Raw genomic sequence first — 24,425 nt, forward strand, 5'->3', positions numbered from 1 at the left:
ATGAGGCAGCTTTGGGTTTCTCTCTCTCTAAAACCAGAAATAAATAATTCCAAATAACAAACTGGATATATTCATGGCTTACTTAGCCTGAGCAGAACTAAAAGCTTGAATGCAAGTGTCAAGCTCTCTCTTTCCAAGCCCGACGCCAAATACTGATCAGACAGAGACAGTTCAAAAGGTGAAGGCAGGCACGATAGTATTTTGAGTTGTGTGACAAAGCTGGGGAAAAAATATGGTCTTGCTAGAGGCCTGAAGTTTCAATCAATTTCTTCAATTTTATTACTGCTGCACCATTTATACAAGTACATATCATTTGAATGCTTACATTTTTATTTTACTTGGTTTGAATTAGAGGTGTTGTGAAGATAGCGGTAAGACATGGAATGAAATATCAACTGTAATTGCCATGAATGCAGACTTCAAAAAAGCTATTTTCCACTTCACCGAAAGACAGGACTACACAGGTTTACCCAACCACGGACATGCAATTACTTTGTCAAGAGAGGAAGAGACAATCCCCCAAGTGACACACAACATTCTCGCAACGTTTCTGCTACGTTTCTACATTGTTGGGCAAAAATAAATGTTGTGTGTCAACTGGGAGAAACTGACCGAAAGGTACTGTACTCAATGAATGAATGAAGTGAATAAATCTACATATAAAAGCACCAGTTAAAAGTTTGGGAACCCTACTCATTCAAGGGTTTTTCTTTATTTGTACTATTTTATACATTGTAGAACTATAGTGACGACATCACAACTATGAAATAACACATATGGAATCATGTAGTAAGCAAAAAAGTGTTAAACAAATCAAAATATATTTGAGATTTTCAAAGTAGTCACCCTTTGCCTTGATAACAGCTTTGCACACTCTTGGCATTCTCTCAACCAGCTTCATGAGGTAGTCACCTGGAATGCATTTCAATTAATAGGTGTGCCTTGTTAAATGTTAATTTGTGGCATTTCTTTCCTTCTTAATGTGTTTGAGCCAATCAGTTGTGTTGTGACAGTGGTATACAGAAGATAGCCCTATTTGGTAAAAGACCAAGTCCATATTTTGGCAAGAACAGCTTAAATAAACAAAGAGAAACGACAGTCCATCATTACTTTAAGACATGAAGATCAATCAATCTGGAAAATGTAAGAACTTTGAAAGTTTCTTCAAGTGCAATTGCAAAAACCATCAAGCGCTATGATGAAACTGGCACTCATGAGGACCGCCAGAGGAAAGGAAGACCCATAGTTACCTCTGCTGCAGAGGATAAGTTCATTAGAGTGACCAGTCTCAGAAATTGCAGCCCAAATGCTTCAGAGTTCAAGTAACAGACATCTCAACATCAACTCTTCAGATGAGACTGCGTGAATCAGGCCTTCATGGTCGAATTGCTGCAAAGAAACCACTACTAAAGGACACCAATAACAAGAAACTTGCTTGGGCCAAGAAACACGAGCAATGGACATTAGACCGGTGGAAATCTGTCTTTTGGTCTGATGAGTCCAAATGTGAGATGTTTGGTTCCAACCGCCGTGTCTTTGTGAGACGCAGAGTAGGTGAACTGATGAGCTCCGCATGTGTGGTTCCCACCGAGAAGCATGGAGGAGGTGGTTTGTGGGTGCTTTGATGGTGACACCGTCAATGATATATTTAGAATTCAAGGCACACTTAACCAGCATGGCTACCACAGCGTTCGTTTGCGCTTAGTGGGACTATTTTTGCTTTTCAACAGGACAATGGCACAGCACACCTCCAAGCTGTGTAACAGCTATTTGACCATGAAGGAGAGTGATGGAGTGCTGCATCAGATGACTTGGCCTTCACAATCACCCGACCTCAACCCAATTGAGATGGTTTGGGATGAGTTGGACTACAGATTGAAGGAAAAGCATCCAACCATGTGGGAACTCCTTCAAGACTGTTGGAAAAGCATTCCAGGTGAAGCTGGTTGAGAGAATGCCAAGAGTGTGCAAAGCTGTCATGAAGGCTGTTTGGCTATTTGAAGAATCTCAAATATAAAATACATTTAGGTTTGTTTAACACTTTTTTTGGTTACTACATGATTCTATATGTGTTATTTCATAGTTTTGATGTCTTCCTTATTATTCTACAATGTAGAAAATAGTAAAAATAAAGAAAAACCCTTGAATGAGTAGGTGTCCAAACCTTTGACTGGTACTGTATACCTACATATATGATCAGAAAGAGGAAAAATGCATGGTGGGTGGAGATGACAAGATTAGAGACTCCCTTCCTTGTGCGGGTTTCTTCCATCTTACTACTCGAACATGTCACATTGTAGCCATGGTTACAGGGAAAATGGCAGCTTGAGTAGGCTGTAGATGCCTCATGCAGTATCATTAATTTAGAACCCCCATCCCCAGACAACACTACTACTGTTGTCAGCTGGGCACAATCCCTTTTTAGAGTGTAAATGTATTGCACCTTTGTGATATAGGCTGAGAGCCATTGAGTTACATTGATTAAAACACAGTTGATATGTCTTATTTTTCAATTGTAATAAGATACAGTGGGGGGGGGTAAGGAAGAGAGAGACTATGCTGCAGTCAGAGTGGCCCAAAGGGACTGAGAATTCCCGATGTCTGCGAATTCAGAGCTGGAACGTCTGAGAACAATCTACAAAGCTTTTCAGGATTTCTAGGAACATTTAAGAAATGCTTCAAAAACGGTCCTGATCTACAACTAATGTTTTTCTTAGAAAAACTAAGAAGGTAAAAGAATGTTGTAAAAAAAAAACAACAAAAAACTTCTTAGGTCATATGCCTAAGAATGCATCGACATATTGTACCTCTAGGAAAGTCTCAGAATTTCCAAAGTACCTCCTCTCAACTCTGACAGCGTCTGAACGAGGTGGCATGAACCTGTGGAGAAACAGGCGGCAAGAAACTGAGTGACCATATACAGCACGAACAACCCAAAAATACCAAATAAACTGCCGACTATGGGGACAGCAAAGGGAACTCACTTGGCGCCAAAACAGACGTGCCAGGTACGGTAGCAGAGAACACGGCACTCTGGAGAGGAGCGAGTTTGGGGCATGGGGGAGGGGGTGAGTCGAGGATGGGACAGACAGAGTGCATGTCCAGCTGGTAAATAGATTCAACCCCCTTTTTCCACTTGGTTTTCAGACATCGGCAGCACACTGTCTAGGGGAAATGTACGTGTATGGTTCCAGACTACAGAGGTCTCAGAGGACTGTGAGCGAGATGAAGGCGGAGAATGCTGAATCCCAGAAATGGATGAGGGAAGGATGCCGTGGAATGGAGGGGCATATGGCTGACACAGACTTTTATTTAAGTTCAAATACTACAGCAGAAAAAATATAATAACCATAACAATAATAGTAATAATAATCATCGGCATCAGCAGCATCATCATCCTTCTCAAGGTTGTCACAATCCTCCTCCTCCAACAAATCATTATTATTATAATATTAATATGGGTGGGCTATTTTATTAAATTTTTTCTCTATTTTACTTCATTTTTGTTGTTTAATGCAATTTATTTTCTTAAAAGAGGTGTCCATTAATCTTGAACTTCTACGGTTTGATCCTTGCTTGGAACTGGGGCCTCTGTGGCATTGGCCTCCTTGACCAGTGCAGCGGGCTCAGTGGCAGCCAGTGGTGCTGCTGTTGAACTAGCAGCTGGGGCCTCCTTGGCCGGGGCTGCCGCTGCTGCTTCTGTGGGCTTGGCCTGGGGGGCAGCGGCAACAGGGGCCGCCTCGGCTTTAGCCGCTGGTGCTGCCGGGGCCTCAGTCTTTTTAGCGTCGGCCTCGTCTTTGCTTTCAGCCTGGGCTGCGGGTGGTGCAGGCGCCTGGGCCTTGACCTCTGGAGCTTGGGCGGCTTCCTTAGTGGAGGGGGCTGGCTCTTTCACAGGGGCGGCTGGTTTCTCCTTGGCTTTGGGGGCAGGGTCGGTGACTTCCGCAGCCTTAGACACCTCCGCTTTGGGCTCCGCTGCAGGTTTTTCCGGCTCCTTGGTGGGAGGGGAGGCACCTTTTTCTTCCTCCTTGGTCGTCGTGGTATTGGCTGCGGGCACATCCTTTGTGTCGTTAGCTACCTCGGTGGTCTCGGCGGGAGCAGGGGCCTCGTCCTTTTTGTCGTTCTGAGGTTCGCTCTCCTCGGCTGTTGCGCCCTCTGGTTTGGCATCCTTGTCCTTGGCCTTCTCATCGTTTACATTGTATCCCTTCTTCTTTTTGCTGAGCTTGCCTCCCATTTTAGTCTCTGAAAGATCAAAAAGAGAGGAATTAATATAGACTTTGGAAAAGCTTGTGGTGATATACTGATGCACTGCACTCTGGTACTCAGCATTGATGTACCAAGTACGATGTATGTACATGTATTTCGGCAATTACAATACAAGTCATGAAAATGTACTGCTTTCAACTGTTAATTTATGAACCAACAGAAGGACGGATTTCTAAAAACCTGCTGCAGCAATGCTTAAGATTTTTCACAATGCTACTGCCTGCTTGTTTAGTGTTGACTGTTGATCTAGAATCAGGTCCCCCCAGTCCCTGTAATGTTATTGAGATCTGAAAGGCAAAACTGATCTTAAAATCAGCACTCTTACTCTGAGACCATTGATATACGGCCACTGATCCGCATGTGGCTACTTCTACCTCTCAGTATGCAGACTCACAGCTAGATTCGCCTTACACATCTAGACTTCACTCGCTTCATATGTGCTAGTTACATCCATCTCATCTCCATCTCACTGTCCCTTCATTGAGCAAAAAGCACTCCCGTCGCTCAGACGCCAAGAGCGAGTGGAAATTAAAATATATATCTTACTCCTAACAACATGCACTCCTATTAAATAGCCCCTTAAAGTCCCTCTGAAGATTATTGCAGCCAGCTAATGGAATTCTCAGCAACAGATGATGCAAAGCTATACCTTCCTCATGCACACATTCAACCCTTCGTTCATATTGGTGAAACACTGATTCAGATGACTGGGGAGCGAGGGAGAAATGTCTACTACAAACACTAATAAACATCTGCCAAGATGTCAAGTTGATGACCAACCTTCTGTAGTACCAATGGACTTGAAACTCCTGTCGTAAAAGTGCAATTACACTGTAATAAGCATGATATAATCGTTATCATGCGCAGCCAAGGAGGCTTAAGTCTATTTATTTTCTAATATTGTACAATATTGCATGTGGCTTCCATGGCAACTTCATCAGCTAATAACATTGCTAGACTTAGTGATCAGTGGCATTGTCAGGACTGAAGTCAGTTGTCAAATCTTGACTAGGAATGCTTATGACGTGTTACGTCATGCGAACAATGTCAAAAACATGTTTTTAGTGGTGGATGGTCCGAATAAAGGGTTATTAATACCTATCCATTGAACAATGAGTTGGATTTGGGATAAGAGGGCACTTCAGGGTAACTCCTCCTCTAACAATTGAGTTATATAAGAAGTCAGACATAGTGTCTGACTAGTGTCTGACTTGGCTTCTGCTGAACACATACCTGCAGGCTCTTGGCTCTCTCCATCTATTATAACGCAATTGAACCTGAGTGACCATCTGCCTCCGCTATGGGGAAGAGGATTTTTCAATACCTGTATAACAAAATGTATCCAAATAGTGTACATCCATATGCACATCCAATAGACCTAACAGGTGCCGAGTACTATATATATATACAGTGGGGAGAACAAGTATTTGATACACTGCCGATTTTGCAGGTTTTCCTACTTACAAAGCATGTAGAGGTCTGTAATTTTTATCATAGGTACACTTCAACTGTGAGAGACGAAATCTAAAACAAAAATCCAGAAAATCACATTGTATGATTTTTAAGTAATTAATTTGCATTTTATTACATGACATAAGTATTTGATCACCTACCAACCAGTAAGAATTCCGGCTCTCACAGACCTGTTAGTTTTTCTTTAAGAAGCCCTCCTGTTCTCCACTCATTACCTGTATTAACTGCACCTGTTTGAACTCGTTACCTGTATAAAAGACACCTGTCCACACACTCAATCAAACAGACTCCAACCTCTCCACAATGGCCAAGACCAGAGAGCTGTGTAAGGACATCAGGGATAAAATTGTAGACCTGCACAAGGCTGGGATGGGCTACAGGACAATAGGCAAGCAGCTTGGTGAGAAGGCAACGACTGTTGGCGCAATTATTAGAAAATGGAAGAAGTTCAAGATGACGGTCAATCACCCTCGGTCTGGAGCTCCATGCAAGATCTCACCTCGTGGGGCATCAATGATCATGAGGAAGGTGAGGGATCAGCCCAGAACTACACAGCAGGACCTGGTCAATGACCTGAAGAGAGCTGGGACCACAGTCTCAAAGAAAACCATTAGTAACACACTACGCCATCATGGATTAAAATCCTGCAGCGCATGCAAGGTCCCCCTGCTCAAGCCAGCGCATGTCCAGGCCCGTCTGAAGTTTGCCAATGACCATCTGGATGATCCAGAGGAGGAATAGGAGAAGGTCGTTTGGTCTGATGAGACAAAAATAGAGCTTTTTGGTCTAAACTCCACTCGCCGTGTTTGGAGGAAGAAGGATGATGAGTACAACCCCAAGAACCCATCCCAACCGTGAAGCATGGAGGTGGAAACATCATTCTTTGGGGATGCTTTTCTGCAAAGGGGTCAGGACGAATGCACCGTATTGAGGGGAGGATGGATGGGGCCATGTATCGCAAGATCTTGGCCAACAACCTCCTTCCCTCAGTAAGAGCATTGAAGATGGGTCGTGGCTGGGTCTTCCAGCATGACAACGAAACGAAACACACAGCCAGGGCAACTAAGGAGTGGCTCCGTAAGAAGCATCTCAAGGTCCTGGAGTGGTCTAGCCAGTCTCCAGACCTGAACCCAATAGAAAATCTTTGGAGGGAGCTGAAAGTCCGTATTGCCCAGCGACAGCCCCGAAACCTGAAGGATCTGGGGAAGGTCTGTATGGAGGAGTGGGCCAAAATCCCTGCTGCAGTGTGTGCAAACATGGTCAAGAACTACAGGAAACGTATGAGCTCTGTAATTGCAAACAAAGGTTTCTGTACCAAATATTAAGTTCTGCTTTTCTGATGTATCAAATACTTATGTCATGCAATAAAATGCTAATTAATTATTTAAAAATCACACAATGTGATTTTCTGGATTTTTGTTTTAGATTCCGTCTCTCACAGTTGAAGTGTACCTATGATAAAAATTACAGACCTCTACATGCTTTGTAAGTAGGAAAACCTGCAAAATCGGCAGTGTATCAAATACTTGTTCTCCCCACTGTATATATATATGACAGAATATTATATAGATATTACATATTATATAGCAGAGTATTACAGAAATTCTCCACATCACATTTCATGTAGCGAGATACTAAGACACTTTATGATGAACTCAAAGTGTTTAAAAAGCCAGCTGATTGATGAGAATCAATCGATATATCAACCAATATATGCATCGTCCCAGTAGGGCAATTCATTGTGCAGCCTAGAGGTTTACAAACACTTTACAAACTCTTGACTGAATAACGTATTTCATAGTGTACTGGTGGAAAATTCAGTTTAATGTGCACTGTGTTTTACATCAAAACTGAAGACGTTGAGAGGTGTAGACAGATGTTTAAGATATTTGTGGCCCATTCGCTAAAGGCCCATGAATTGTGATGTAACCTCATGTTAATCCATACTCCTATCCCTAAGATTTCACTGTCATGTGAATTGCTCTGAATGTCTACAGACTCCATACCGTTCCTATCACGGGTTATTACAGATGACAATAGGGACTCTTTTCTACCCTGTACCATTTGACTGGCAGCCTGTGTGGCCACAATCCCTGACAAACATCCTCACACACAATGAATTCTCTTCACAAAGACACAGTGGCTCTCTCTGCAGTACATGTGGTTTAGTGTATGCAGGGGCTGGAACAGGACTGAGGGAACCGCTCCAATTCAGACACAAACAAGTCCATTTAACCTGCAAACAGCAGCCACTACATACGGATCCAAGAGAGATCGGACTTGTTCAGGTATGTAGTCACTGTTCACGACCGTTCCTCTATGAAAGAATTTTGTCATGGAGCCATAGAAAATACAAGCTTCGTCTTTAACTACAGGGCTCAGCCAATTCTATTTCCATTGAAATTAAACCAATATTTCATGGTTATTTTTTCTTGAAAGCATAGTACTTTGTACTACATACATTGCCCATATATATATATATACATACATACATACACACACATATATACATATAGTGCCTTCAGAAAGCATTCAGACTCCTTGACATAAATGTGGTTACGTTACAGCCTTATTCTAAAATGTATTAAATAGTTTTTCCCCTCATCAATCTACACACAATACACCATAATGACAAAGCAAAGCAACTTCTTCCATTTAAGAATGATGGCGGCCACTGTGTTCTTGGGGACCTTCAATGCTGCAGAATTTGTTGGTACCCTTCCCCAGATCTGTGCTCTGACATGCACTGTCAACTGTGGGAACTCAGAGATAGGTGTCTGCCTTTCCAAATCATGTCCAATCAAGTTGTAGAAACAACTCAAGGATGATCAATGGAAAAAGGATGCAGCTGAGCTCAATATCGAGGCTCATAGCAGAGGGTCTGAATACTTATGTAAAAAGTATCCGTTTTATATTTTAATACATTTGCAAACATATCTAAAAACCTGTTTTCGCTTTGTCATTATAGGGTATTGTGTGTAGAATGCTGAGGATGTTTTATTTTAGAAAAAAAGCTGTAACATAACAAAATGTGAAACAAGTCAAGGGGTCTGAAAACTTCCGAAGGCACTGTATATATACACAGTACCAGTCAAAAGTTTGGACACTTACTCATTCCAGGGTTTTTCTTTATTTGTACTATTATCTAAATTGTAGAATAATAGTGAAGACATCAATACTATGAAATAACAATTTTTGGTTACGACATGATTCCAGATGTGTTAAACAAATCAAAATATATTTCATATTTGAGATTCTTCAAAGTAGCCACCCTTTGCCTTGATGACAGTTTTGCACACTCTTGGCATTCTCTCAACCAGCTTCATGAGGTAGTCACCTGCAGGTGTGCCTTGTTAATAGTTAATTTGTGGAATTTCTTTCCTTCTTAAATGAGTTTGAGCCAATCAGCTGTGTTGTGACAAGGTGTGTGGGGGGGGGGGGGGGTATACGGAAGATAGCCCTATTTGGTAAAATACCAATTCCCAAGAACAGCTCATCTAAGCAAAGCAAAACGACAGTCCATCATTACTTTAAGACATGAAGGTCAGTCAATACGGAAAATTTCAAGACCTTTGAAAGTTTCTTCAAATGCAGTCGTAAAAACCATCAAGCGCTTTGATGAAACTGATTCTCATGAGGACTGGCACAGGAAAGGAAGACCCAAAGTCACCTCTGCTGCAGAAGATACATTCATTAGAGTTACCAGCCTCAGAAAATGCAGCCCAAATAAAACGCTTCCCAGAGTTCAAGTAACAAACATCAACTGTTCAGATGAGACTGCGTGAATCAGGCCTTCATGGTCAAATTGCTACAAAGAAACCACTACTAAAGGACACCAATAAGAAGAGACTTGCTTGGTCTGATTAGTCAAAATTTGAGATTTTTGGTTCCAACCGCCCTGTTTTTGTGAGACACAAAGTACTTGAACGGACGATCTCCGCATGTGTGGTTCCCACCATGAAGCATGGAGGAGGTGTGATCGTGTGGGGGTGCTTTGCTGGTGACACTGTCAGTGATTTATTTAGAATTCAAGGCACACTTAAGCAGCATGGCTACGACAGCATTCTGCAGCGATATACCATCCCATCTGGTTTGTGCTTAGTGGGACTATCATTTGTTTATCAACAGGACAATGACCAGACACATCTCCAGGCTGTGTAGAGCTATTTGACCAAGAAGGAGAGTGATGGATTGCTGCATCAGATGACCTGGCCTCCACAATAAACCCACAACACAATTGAGATGGTTTGGGATGAGTTAGACCGCAGGGTGAAGGAAAAGCAGCCAACAAGTGCTCAGCATATGAGGGAATGCTTTCAAGACTAATGGAAAAGCATTCCAGGTGAAGCTGGTTGAGAGAATGCCAAGAGTGTGCAAAGCTGTCAAGGCAAAGAAAGTAAAATCTCAAATATATTTTGATTTGTTTAATACTTTTTTGGTTACTACATGATTCCATATGTGTTATTTCATAGTTTTGATGTCTTCACTATTATTCTACAATGTAGAAAATAGAAAAAATAAACTCATTAATGAGTAGGTGTCCATATTGTATATATATCTTTTTTACTTAAAATTAGTCATTGATTGTTGGAAATTCTTACACACACACACACACACACCAAACACTTACACAAACAAACAAAAACAAAAAACACACCCCAAAACTCTATATGAATGACCACTTAGTGAAAGGGCAAGTCTTTTGTCTCTGGAATCACTGCAAGAACAAATAGCAGTTAACGTCAATCAGTTTCAACTTCCAAGTCGTGAGTACTTGAGTCACCACATATAAATCTCAAAATGACCACTGAGGTCAAACAGCATCTGTTATCTACCAATTGATGTCATCCTCATTTCCCTCATCTGGAGGACCAATGTATGACAAGCATGGTGGTTGAAAGGGTAGAGAGCAAATCTTTCCCCTTGTCAAGTCTTATACTCAAGGCGCCATTTTAACAGCACAAATTAGCAGCACTAACGTCATATGACTCCATACTAGTGGAATTGTATTTTAAAACATTTTATTTTACGATGTCCATGGGTGTCAATGATTTATGAATGTTTAGGATGTAGCTAGCTGTGCACATAACTGTTGTATTCCAATCGCGTATTGAAAATAAATGCAGCGCTGAGTACTTTGAAGTGAGTTGATGTGTTTCGACATAGCGTCCTGTTTCATACGGTCACAGGGATCTTGAAAAAATTGCATACTTTATAGGAAGGACTAAAATGTTGACAAAACATTTCCTAAATGTTTAACATATTTATGTTTTATTATATCCTTCTCAATGTCTAAACCTGAAAAGTAATTTATACATGACAGGGAACTTCTTACAGGTATTAATTCCTTATTAATGTCTTGTTACGGGCTTATTCGTGCCTTATAACACATTATAAACTGTTGTTGGCTGTGCCTTTCGCTGTCTTTATCTGTGACAATACTGGTAACTTCTTTACACATAAATGCCTTGTTAATGGATTATTAAGGGTTTATTCATGCTTATAAGGCCTTATAAACACTTGTTAGCATGGAACTTTGGTGCCTCATTGTGTCTGTGCCTATTGTATTTCCCACAGCACTGTAACATGGCTGGCTCATGGTCATGACAGTAGCGTAGCCAGACAGGAAGGGAGGGCATCTCAGGATGGCAGCCTTGACCTTCAGTGTGTCATCCTAGACCACCGGTGAAAGGAGCCGCCGCCCCAGCCTGCCACGGCCACCGGATTACTGAGACCTCTGGGCCTCCTGGAGAGAAGTCCATCTGCCCAGTACCAGAAAGAAGGAAAGAAAGAAAGGAAAGAAAGAAAGGGGTGAAGGAGAGAGGGACAGAGAAGCAATAAGGGAGATGACAAGAAAAAGAGAGACGGTGGAAAGTGAGGGATAGAGAAGCAACTAAGGAGCCAGTACGGAAGAGAGAGTGAGAGGAGGAAGAGACCAAGCAGTTAAAAAAGAGAGACAGGTAAATGAGATGAGGACAGAAAGTGTGAAAGATGGACATTGTAAAAGGAGACGACGAGAGGGAGAGGCGGCAAGAGAGAGAAAGAGATTGGAGAGAGGTTGATAGGATTGCAAGGGACAACAGGACAGGAGAGAAAAGATTGTCCTAACCAAGGAACCACACTATCCAACCTTAATGCTGAATCACCATCTCTTGAGTCTTCTGCATATAATCCTCAGTGAATACTTTAGTGTATACTGTAGTACACTGTAGTATTTACAGTTGACTATGGTATCGATACTGTAGTAAAAGAAAACTGTAGTATTTACTATAGTGTTTTTGTTTTATTATCTGACACACATGGAATCTTACTCCTTCAGGAAACCTACTGGAGTAATACTAATAGAGCAAGTTTTCCATTACCTGTAGGTAAGTAGGACTGGGGTCAATGGGTAGTTCAGCGCTTCTGCTCTTTTCTATATACTGTCTGGAACACATTAAAGTCTGCACTTGGCATGTAGGTTTCTCACTGATGGGTGGCACAAATTGTGATAAGGGGAAGGGGAAGTATATACGCAAATGTAGTACTGTAGGATTTGCTATAGTTAAAGTGTAGTGTTTTTGCAGACAATAGTGTTTGTGGGACATTACTGTGGTATTTACTACAGTTTTTTTTTTCTTCAGATAATATGTTAGTGTTTACTGTAGTATTCTACAGTATAGTACTAGATTATATAGTAGGTACTACACATGATTGAGGAACACTACAGTGTGTAGTATAGTATTCTACAGTTTACTATAGAATTCTATAGTAAGTACTGTAGTATTCTATGATAAGATGTAGTATTTTTTTATGTGATTTGACCCAGCTAGCTGTGCGTGTTAGGGTTGGGCGGTATCCAGATTTTCATATTGTTTCTGGTCCATACCGGGGTATACGGTTTGACCGAAAGTGCATTACAAGGAACGCTATTTTAAAAAATGATTAGGCAACAGGGATTTTGATCCAGGAGAGGATTGAATGTCTCAAGACTGGGTAACCGTGTTTTTTAGCTAACATTCCACTCTTTGCCACTCCATGTCAGTGCCAAAGAGATTGGTCTTTCGGCAATCTCAACGTTCAATATACAGCTGGATTAACGGCGGAGTTACTCGTTGGTTGCTTGAAATACAGAACCGTCAAAACGTATTCAAACCCCATGACTTATTCTCCATTTAGTGGTGCTACAGCCTGAACTAAAAATGTATTAAATAAATGTAAAAAACATGTTTTGTGTAAATATCTGATTTACATAAGTATACACACCCCAGAGTCAAGACATTAGAATCACCATTGGTGGTGATTACAGCTGTGGTTCTATCAATTTACGCTTGATTGGAAAATGTGGTCGGAGGCTCCGTATGAAGGGTGTGATGCTATTGAGCAACCTCCGAAGACATGCAGAGGCCAAATTGAGCTCTGTAACGCATCTCCGTGCACCTCCCAAATTGTGTAACAATGCGGAGGGCTCCGTATTTACATGATTGGTTGACTGTAGGTGGGGGCTGGAGGTCCTGTATAAACTAACTAATTTCTGTGACAAATTCCTTCACAAAAGCTCTGCCCAACAGCTCTGTGCTGCTTCGCAAAGCACACGATTTATGAATGCCCTGACTTCTGAAGATGCCGCATCACTGTAAATGCTGCACAGCCAATGCAGACGTGATATTGACCATGCATAGCCTTTTATGTCTCTAACAGCTTTGCACACCTGGATTGTACAATATTTGCCCATTATTATTTTCAAAATTCTTCAAGCTCTGGTAAATTGTGACCCGATTCAGGAAACTAGTATATTCAAATAAAATAGTTAAATTATGAGCCTAGCTGGTTTAGCCACAGATAAAGTGAACAACCTTCCCGCTAGCCATGATTGGCTGAGATAATGAGTGGGCTGGACATGCCGAGACACGAGTTTGGATTGGTCTACCATATAGCACGTGTCTGTCTATTGGAGCTGGTCAGTATGTCTAGGTAATCGTGTCAAAAGTGACTTTTTTATAAAAATGTATCGCGTAGTAAAACTGCATAAACCTAATGTTAAAGTGTAATGTTAGCTAGCTAACGTTAGCTGGCTGGCTCGCTAGCTAACATTAAGTGTATGTTCTCCACTTTCTGGAGGACCGAGTTTTGAAAACAGCGGAATTCGAGAATGATAGCTAAGGAGATGGCTATCTACTCCAATTTCAGACCACGGGTAAGATAGTCTAGCTAGCTACATTTTCAGATATTACATTTCTAATTTTGACAGAAAGTGGTTTCATTTCAAGTGTACTGTTAGCTAGCTAACGTTAGCTGGCTGGGTCGCTAGCTAACGTTATGTGTATGATCTTATTCTTCGTATCTCAGACACATTTGCTAGACTAGTTATAGCCATAGAACTTGGTTGGTAAGCTACCTGCAAATTCATGCAGTGTAGTAACATCATGATTTGTGAGTATGGTCCATTATTTAGCTAGCTAGATGTCTTAACAAAAGACCACTAATTTTGACAAAGTATTTCAATTTCAAGTTAGGGTACTGTTAGCTAGCTAGCTAACGTTAGCTGACTGGCTAGCTAACTAATGTTACCTCATGCGTAGAGATTCATTGTTTACCTAGCTAGCTACATTTCTTAACAACAGACTCTCATCTTAGTGTGCTAGAGCGCAGAATAACTGGATTCATTTTCCAGTGTCAGTAAACGTCGGCAACAAAGCGTAATTCAATTGTTGCCAGCAGCACTGTTACAGTCACCAATGCTTTGGATAACATGAAAAAAGCCTAACCAGCTTTGCTATGGCGAGTAAAATGGTCAGAGTGGAGTGTTCCCTCATTACGTGTCTGGAAGTAGCAAGCCAATGTTAGCCAGTTAGCTTGGGTGCTTGACTGTAGTTGTGAGGTCAGAGCTTTGGGAACAACCCTACTTATTGGCCAGAGCGTCCAGTGTGCGTTCTGAACGCAAAACCACAGATCGGGCGAGTAATGTTCAGTGAGCTGTTCTCTCTTAGATGTCTGGAAGTAGCTGGCAAGTTAGTACAGAACGCACAGATCAACCCTTAAAGAGATGGGTGGGGCTAAGGCTTAAGAGGGTGTGAACAATGCTGCATGGGTGTAGACAAAGAAGGGCTCTCCAATAGTAGGCCAATGGTAGTACCAAAACATTTAAAAGACGGTTTTCTAAAAAGTGAGTTTACAAGTTGATCAACTTTCAAAGCATAATTACTTTCCCATTGTTTCCTCAAATGCAGTGTAGGATGTACCATTTTGTAGCTCTGTCTCTACTTTTAGCCAATGTAAGAAAACAGAAATTGAAATGATGCTACATAAGACCGAATCCAGGTGTTGAGTCACAATTGGTTGTTGATCATTGCTAGACAACCATTTTCAAGTCAGCCCATAGATTTTCAGGCAGATTTAAGTCAAAACTGTAACTCGGCCACTCAGGAACATTTACTGACTTCTTGATAAGTAACTCCAGCGTAGATTTGGCCTTGTGTTGTAGGTTTTGTCCTACTGAAAGGTGAATTAATCTCCCAGGGTCTGGTGGACAGATGACTGAACAAGGTTATTTTTTTGTTGCCTGTGCTTAACTCCTTTCCGTTTCTTTTGTATCCTGAAAAACACCCCAGTCCTTAACAATTACAAGCATACCCATAACCAATGTTCCCTTTTACGGGATCCGTAGCGCAGAGAAGTTAACACATTGTTATGGATGTATCCAAATAAATGTCACTAGAATACAGCTTGAACAAAGGCAAATGCGTCTACTTTGCTGTTATTCTGGCCTCACTTTTTGACGTGACTAAGTTAGCCGTAGTTGGCTAGCTAGAAAGAAAGGGATAAGACCGTTTCCAGCCAGTATGGCAATGGAACATTTAGAACGAACGACTGGGTTGCGTCCATAGATACAGAACAAAAAGACAACTGGGTCACGTCTCTAGCAACCGAACCTATAGAACGAACAACCAGCCAGCTTGGGTAGCAACCCTAGATGTGTCAACCTTCTTGTGGAAGGATGAAATAGTATGAAAAAATTCATCAAAATAACGTTTTTAATAAAAATGTTAATATGTTGGTAACCCGTATAAAGTGACAATGCCCTCAGTCTTCTCGGGCATTATGACTTAAATGACCTTCCCAACCCGGGTTGACTTCAATGTGCCAATGGAAACAGGGTTTTATTGCACACAGAGTGAGTTCATGCAACTTCTGTGACTTAAGCAAATTTTATTATTTAGGCTTGCCATAACAAAGGGGTTGAATAATTATTGACCCAAGAAATGTCAGGTTTTCATGTTTAATTTGTAAGAATTTTGAAAAACAAAAAACACACTTTTGCATTAGACTATTGAATGTAGGCCAGTGACCAAATGTTTTTTTTAAATTCAGGCTGTAACAACAAAATGTGGAAAAAGTCAAGGGGTGTGAATACTTTCTGAAGGCACTGTAACATTCATATTTTCCATGACAATAGGTAAAGCTTCAAATATAATTAGAATTAATACAAAGTCAAAAACAAACATTTAGCTGTTAGCTAGGCAAGTTGTAATTTGAGGGTTAAAATCAAAGCAAATAGGTTTTGTGATTGGAGTTGCAGTATGTATTTAGTTTGAGAATTTGAACATGAGCTAGCAACTTGACAGACTGGTTTCGTTTGGACAAACAAAAAATGGTTGCTTAGCAGCCAGAAACCAACTTGTTCTGTGAAGAGAAAAAAGTGATAGAGTTCCAAATATTTGGATAATGTTGTGATTGGAGGATAGCTGTGAGGGTTATCGAATCAGGATCAACTCCACTGTTCCCCTCGAGCTCATTAATGATAGAATGTTCATATTTGAAGATTGCCAGTCTGTCTATGGCAAGGAGTGGCATGGAGTGAAATGTTAGCAAAAGAATGGTTAGATTGCGTTCTGATCGAGATGCGGCGACATCATCGAATGAACACTTCGGCTGAAGGCACCCCCGCTTCGGCCTCTTGTTCCGGAAACAGGGGGGGGGGGGGGGCAAACCCAAACTGACACTTGAACGGCGACAGTTCAGTGGACGAGTTCGGCAGTGTGTTGTGAGCATACTCTGCCCAGACGAGGTACTTTCTCCAGTTGCTGGCCTGGGTGGAGACGAAACAGCAGATGAACTTCTCCAGCTCCTGGTTGGCCCGCTCAGTTCGCCCATTTGACTATGGGTGGAATCCAGAGGAGAGACTCACCGACACCCCCAACAGGGAGCAGAAGGCTTTCCAATACCATGCGACAAACTGGGGCCCATGATCCGAGACAATGTCCTGGGGAAGTACGTGTAGTCGAAAAACATGTGTAATCATGAGATCAGCTGTCTCCTTCGCCGAGGGCAACTTGGTTAAAGCGATGAAATGGGCTGCCTTGGAGAACCGATTGATGACCAGTGGTAAGCCCTTGGGATTTAGGTAACCCTGTGATAAAGTCTACGGACAGGTGGGACCAGGGGCGGCTGGGGATGGGCAAAGGTTGGAGCAACGCAGCCGGTCGCTGTCGTGAGGACTTGCTTTGAGCACAGGTGGAACAAGCCACAACGAAGGATCTAACATCAATCATGTTGGGCCACCAGAATTTCCTCCTCAGGAACTCCAGTGTCTGATTAACCCCTGGATGCCCAGTTAATATAGAGGAGTGTCCCCATTGTAGTACTCGGGAACAGGCTGATCGCGTAACGGAAACGGGCTGATCGCGGAACATAAAGTCTGGAAGTGTGTCCCCTGCCGGGGTCAGGTTCTCGGGTCTGGGCTTATCGGACCATGGTCTCAATACTCCATACCACAGGGGCCACAATGCAGGAGCTGGGGATGATGGGCTTGGAGTCCCTCTGCTCGTTAGAGACATCGTGTTGATAGGACAGGGCGTCTGCTTTCCGATTCTTAGATCCTGGGCGATAGGCTAGTGTGAAATCGAACATGTTAAAAGAAACAGAGCCCACCTAGCCTGGTGAGCGTTCAACCTCTTGACTTCTTGAATGGAGACCAAGTTCTTATGGTCCGTCCAGATCACAAAAGGATGAGGTGCCCCCTCCAACCAGTGTCTCCACCCCTCAAGGGCCCACTTAACTGCCAAGAGCTCCCGATTGCCTACATCGTAGTTGCGTTCCGTAGGCGAGAACTGCTTGGAGGGGAAGGAGCATTGGTGCAGTTTTTGTCCTCCTCCTCCCGCTGTGAAAGGACTGCGCCGCTCTGGTGTCCACCTACCACAAAGGGACGAGTAGGATCAGGATGAACGAGGATGGGTCTTGAGGTGAAATGTCCCTTGAGCTCCATGAATGCCTTGTCAGCCTCGGAGGTCCAGCAAAAACAGGTCTGGGACCTGCGGGTTAGGACCGTGAGGCGCTGCCACGGCACCAGAGTTGCGTATAAAACACCTGTAAAAATTGGCAAAACCAAGTAACCGCTGGACCTGTTTGAGTGAGGTGAGCGGGGCCAGTCGGTCACCGCCTTAACCTTTACGGGATCCATTTGGATGCCTGCGGTAGAGATAATGTGACCCAGGAATGAAACTTGGGATATGTAGAACTCACACTTCTCTATCTTGACATATAGTTGACTCTGCAGGAGGCATCTCAGGACTTGGCAGATGTGCAGTATGTGTTCTGAAAGGGTCTTGGAGAAGATCAGGATGTCGTCAAGGTAAACAAAGACGAACCGATTCAACATATCCCTAAGATTGTCATTGACCAATGCTTGAAAGACTGCAGATGAGATCGATAATCCAAAGGCCATGACTAAATAATCATAGTGGCCAATAGGGGTGTTAAAGGCAGTTTTCCACATATCTCCTTCACTAATTCTCACCAGATAGTAAGCATTGCAGAGATCCAGTTTGGTGAAGAATTGGGCCCCTTGGTCCAACTCCAAGGCAGCGGACATCAGCGGTAGGGGGTAACGATTCTTGATCGTAATCCAGTTCAGCCCTCTAAAATCGCTGCAAGGACGCAGGCCTCCATCCTTCTTACCTACGAAGAAGCCGCCTGCACCAGCGGGGGATATAGAGGGGCGAATGAAACCTGCAGGAGTTCTATGGCACAGTGCTATGGATGACGAGGGGGAGGGGTGGCCGCTTGCCTCTTACTGAAGGCCTCCTGGAGGTTGAAGTATTTGGGAGGGAAAGCGGAGAAGTCTTGGTCTTCAATGGATACAAGGACATGGCGAGGCTCTTGGTGGGGGTCTTAGATATTTAGCCTGGCAGTCCTTACCCCAGTCTAGTAGGTGTCCCATGGACCAGGAGAATAGTGGGTTATGTGGCACTAGCCAGGGGTACCAGAGTCTGAGTGGTTCACCCCAACCTGCAGTAGAATGGGTTTGGTCTGATATTCCACCTGACCGGAGCCCGGCGGGCTGTCCAATGGCCTGAGGGCTTGAATCTGCAGAGGATGGGACATTTCACGCAAGGGATTTGTAACTCTCTGGCAACTTCTTGATCAATTAAATTATCTGCAGCCCCGGAGTCCACAAAGGCTTGAATCTGGTGCTGACAGTTGTCCCAGTGGAGGGTTGCGGGTAGTGACTGGGTAGCCGGGGTGAAACTGCATAGCTCATCAGGGTCTCCCCTTATCCTGGCAATTCCGTCCGCTCTGGGCATGCAGCACGGAAATGGCCAAGACCTCCAGGCATGTGCCTGTCACGTTCCTGTGGGCTCAGACGTGTGCGTCCCAAGTGCATGAGTTCGGGGGGCTTGGGGTGCTCAGGAACCCAGGATGCTGGAGTGGTGTGAAAAGGGCGCTGTCTCCCTCGTTCTCGGATGCGATTGTAAATCCTGATTGCTAGTGTTATCAGGGACTCAAGGTCCTCTCCCAGTTCCCGAGCGGCTAGTTCATCCTTGACGGAGTTAGACAGGCCATGGTGGAAGGCGGTAACCAGTGCCTCAGTATTCCACCCACTCTTGGCAGCGAGGGTGCGGAACTCAATGGCGAAATCAGCCACTGGTCTGGCCCACTGGCGGAGTCTTAACAGTCGTCCACTGACTGAAACAGGTGGTCGAAGTCTCGACGCTACTCGTCAGTGAAGGCTAATATGGAGCTGCAGGATGGTGGCTGCTGTTCCCACACAGCTGTTTCCCACGCCAGGGCCTTGCCCGAGAGTAGAGAGATGATTTAGGCGATCATGGCCCGATCGGTGTGGCACGAGGAGGACTGTAGCTCGAACACCAGAGAGCACTGAGTGAGGAAACATCCTCACGGGTGGCCGTCATACCGCTCTGGGGCTGGGATCTTGGGTTCCCGGTGCAGGTTCCCTTGAGGAACTACGGCGACGCCTGTAACACTGGGCGATGAGACTTGGGCATTGGCTGCTCCTGGGTTGGGGGTGTGCCGTGGTTGAAGGGAATCGGTAAGTGCCTGGCGGGTCTCTGTGATTTGGAAGAGTTGTTCTTGCTGCTGTCCCAACAATGCTCCTTGATGGGTTATGATGTTCCTGATCTGGGTGATCTCTGCTGGATCCATGTTTTGGACAGAAGCTTGCTGTGACATGGTGGGGTTGGACCCAGGTGCAGAGAATGGATCAGATGAGGAATCAATGGTTTAGGATCAACGTAAATACTTTACTGAAAATAAGGTAACATAAGGATCACAGTAACACTGAAAAAACAACCAATACTACAAATCTTACTCAGGCGACAAACGCACACATGCGTGCATGCGTAGGTGTGTGTTCGTGCCTGCTTTGTGAATAAAATATACAATTAAATGCAATGTAAAACATCAACTAGCATGCCTATAGATAGCACTGTTCAAAAAGGGAATATTCACATTCCAAACAAAAAGCCAAGCCAGTGGTCAAATAAAATGATAAGGAATCTCATTCATGATTTTTGGACAATCATGTAGGCCTACACAGCAACAAATACCTTTTGACTTAAGGTTGACAGCATTCATTTAAAGTCTACAAACTGAAAATAAACGTAATCTAAATAAATGGACTACAATGGGATACAGACACATTACATATACTGTACAAACATGAAAAATTGTCGTTCTATTCTTTTAAAATTAAGTTATGGTCAGTATGACTGAGTTGACATGATAGTTTGCCATATTAAAAAGGTGTTCTTACCATAAATATAAAAAGCCTATATCAGAGTCTCTGGTGTTGAACTTCAATAAAATATCTGGATAGGTACCTGGGGCCTTATTTAGAAACCGTGCGTACTTACAAAACATACCCCAAAATGTGCGTGCAGCAGTTATCACGCAAAAAATGTGCATTTCAAACCATGCATACACACATCTGCTAGTGGTTTAAATATTGTATTGCAAGCTGGCAACTAAGTATTTTGTGCAAATGGGGATATGATAATGCTCGACCTCGAGATAAGTACGAGGGGGGAATTCATGTCCAATTCTCAATCAAAACACAAAGTGCCGTGTACCTGGGCACGTCAATGGTTTTCCTCCTAGGCTGAATCCCAAATGGCGCCCTATTCCTTAGATAGTGTAGAATTTACTGTATTTAGTGTAGTATTTAGTCTTATGTAGTATTTACTATAGTATTCTATAACATTCTATAGTAGGTATTACACATGATCAAGGTATACTACAGTGTGATACTATAGAATTATGTCGTATACTGTACTAAGTACTGTAGTATTCTATAGTAAACTGTATTTTTGTAGTTGAGGGACACTGGTTTTCATATTTTTACCCCCATTGCTAGTTTACCCCACAAGGATCATATCACCTCCACCCTACCTGATACCCTAGACCCACTTCAGTTTGCTTACCGCCCCAATAGGTCCACAGACGATGCAATCGCCATCACACTGCCCTATCCCATCTGGACAAGAGGAATAATTATGTAATCATGTTGTTCATTGACTACAGCTCAGCATTCAACACCATAGTACCCTCCAAACTCATCATTAAGCTTGAGTCCCTGGGTCTCGACCCTGCCCTGTGCAAATGGGTCCTGGACTTTCTGAAGGGCCGCCCCAGGTGGTGAAGGTAGGAAACATCTCCACTCCGCTGATCCTCAACACTGGAGCCCCACAAGGGTGCATTCTCAGCCCTCTCCTGTACTCCCTATTCACCCATGACTGTGACCATGCACGCCTTCAACTCAATCATCAAGTTTGCAGACGACACTACAGTTGTAGGCTTGATTACCAACAACGACGAGACAGCCTACAGGAAGGAGGTGAGGGCCCTCGGAGTGTGGTGTCAGGAAAATAACCTCACACTCAACGTCAAAAAAATAAAAAGGAGATGATCGTGCACTTCAGGAAACAGCAGAGGGAGCAGCCCCTCTATCCACAATGACGGGACAGTAGTGGAGAAGATGGAAAGTTAAGTTCCTCGGCGTACACATCAGGGACATACTGAAATGGTCCACCCACACGGACAGGGTGGTGAAGGCACAACAGCTCCTCTTCAACCTCAGGAGGCAGAAGAAATTTGGCTTGTCACCCAAAACTCACAAACTTCTACAGATGCACAATCGAGAGCATCCTGTCGGACTGTATCACTGCCTGGTACGGAAACTGCACCGCCCTCAACTGCAAGGCTCTCCAGAAGGTAGTGCGGTCTACACAACACTTCATCGGAGTTAAACTACCTGCCCTCCAGGACACCTACAGCACACGATGTCACAGGAAGGCCAAAAAGATCATTAAGGACAACAACCACCCGAGCCACTGCCTGTTCACCCCGCTATCATCCAGAAGGCGAGGTCAGTACAGATGCATGAAACCTTGGACTGAGAGACTGAAAAACAGCTTTTATCTCAAGGCCATCAGACTGTTAAACAGCCATCACTAACATAGAGGCTGCTGCCAACATACAGACTCAAATCACTGGCCATTTTAATAAATGGATTTAACAATGGTATTACTAGTCACTTTAAATAACACCACTTTAATAATGTTTACATATCCTACATTACTCATCTCATATGTATATACTGTATTTTATACCACCTATTGCATCTTGCCTATGCCGCACGGCCATTTTCAATGTCTAAGCAATACTATCCCTTACATTGTGTGTATAAGGTAGTCGTTGTGAATTTGTTAGATATTACTGCACTGTCGGAACTAAAAGCACAAGAATTTCGCAACACTAGCATTTAACATCTGCTAACCATGTGTATGTGACAACAAAAATTTGATCAAATCAAAGTTTGTCACGTGCGCCGAACAGTTGTAGACCTTAGTGAAATGCTTACTTACAGGCTCTAACCAATAGTGCAAAAAATTATTAAGTGAAGAATAGGGAAGTAATAAAACAGTAAAAAGACAGGCTATATACAGTAGCGAGGCTATAAAAGTAGCAAGGCTACATACAGACACCGGTTAGTCAGGCTGATTGAGGTACAGGGAGTAGCAGTAACGTAAGGAGGGGTTGGCGGGTGGTGGGACACAATGCAGATAGCCCGGTTAGCCAATTTGCGGGAGCACTGGTTGGTCGGCCCATGTGAGGTAGTATGTACATGAATGTATAGTTAAAGTGAATATGCATATATGATAACAGAGAGCAGCAGCAGCGTAAAAAGAGGGGTTGGGGGCACACAATGCAAATAGTCCGGGTAGCCATTTGATTACCTGTTAAGAAGTCTTATGGCTTGGGGGTAACAACTGTTGAGAAGCCATTTTGTCCTAGACTTGGCACTCCGGTACCGCTTGCCATGCGGTAGTAGCGAGAACAGTCTATGACTGGGGTGGCTGGGGTCTTCGACAATTTTCAGGGCCTTCCTCTGACACCGCCTGGTGTAGAGGTCCTGGATGGCAAGCAGCTTAGCCCCAGTGATGTACTGGGCCGTACGCACTACCCTCTGTAGTGCCTTGCGGTCGGAGGCCGAGAAATTGCCGTACCAGGCAGTGATGCAACCAGTCAGGATGCTCTCGATGTTGCAGCTGTAGAAACTTGAGGATCTCAGGACCCATGCCAAATCTTTTTAGTTTCCTGAGGGGGAATAGGCTTTGTCGTGCCCTCTTCACGACTGTCTTGGTGTGTTTAGACCATTCTAGTTTGTTGTTGATGTGGACACCAAGGAACTTGAAGCTCTCAACCTGCTCCACTACAGCCCCGTCAATGAGAATGAGGACTTGCTCGGTCCTCCTATTCCTGTAGTCCACAATCATCTCCTTAGTCTTGGTTACATTGAGGGATAGGTTGTTATTCTGGCACCATCCAGCCAGGTCTCTGACCTCCTCCCTATAGGCGGTCTCGTGGTTGTCGGTGATCAGGCCTACCACTTGTGTCGTCTGCAAACTTAATGATGGTGTTGGAGTCCTGCCCGGCCATGCAGTCGTGGGTGAACAGGGAGTACAGGAGGGGACTGAGCACGCAACCCTGGGGAGCTCCAGTGTTGAGGATCAGCGTGGCAGATGTGTTGCTACCTACCCTCACCACCTGGGGGCGGCCCGTCAGGAAGTCCAGGATCCAGTTGCAGAGGGAAGTGTTTAGTCCCAGGATCCTTAGCTTAGTGATGAGCTTTGAGGGTAATATGGTGTTGAACGCTGAGCTGTAGTCAATGAACAGCATTCTCACATAAGTGTTCCTTTTGTCTAGGTAGGAAAGGGCAGTGTGGAGTGCAATAGAGATTGCATCATCTGTGGATCTGTTTGGGCGGTATGCAAATTGGAGTGGGTCTAAGGTTTCTGGGATAATGTGTTGATGTGAGCCATTTCAAAGCACTTCATGGCTACGGATATAGTCATTTAGGCAGGTTGCCTTTGTGTTCTTGGGCACAGGGACTATGGTGGTCTGCTTGAAAC

The 24,425-nt window shown here is 43.6% G+C and overlaps 1 protein-coding gene across 1 annotated transcript in view; it reads right to left on the reverse strand.

The window, feature by feature from the left end:
* Positions 1–250: 250 nt before the first annotated feature.
* basp1 (brain abundant, membrane attached signal protein 1) overlaps positions 251–24,425 on the reverse strand; it is a 50,286-nt gene continuing 26,111 nt past the window's right edge. Inside the window, exon 2 of the mRNA XM_071362597.1 lies at positions 251–4,239. Coding sequence (XP_071218698.1) covers positions 3,545–4,231 — 687 coding nt within the window. The 5' untranslated portion in view covers positions 4,232–4,239 and the 3' untranslated portion in view covers positions 251–3,544. The remainder of the gene's footprint in view (positions 4,240–24,425) is intronic.

Source organism: Salvelinus alpinus, chromosome 23 (assembly GCF_045679555.1).
Source record: "Salvelinus alpinus chromosome 23, SLU_Salpinus.1, whole genome shotgun sequence".
NCBI classification, from domain to species: domain Eukaryota; kingdom Metazoa; phylum Chordata; class Actinopteri; order Salmoniformes; family Salmonidae; genus Salvelinus; species Salvelinus alpinus.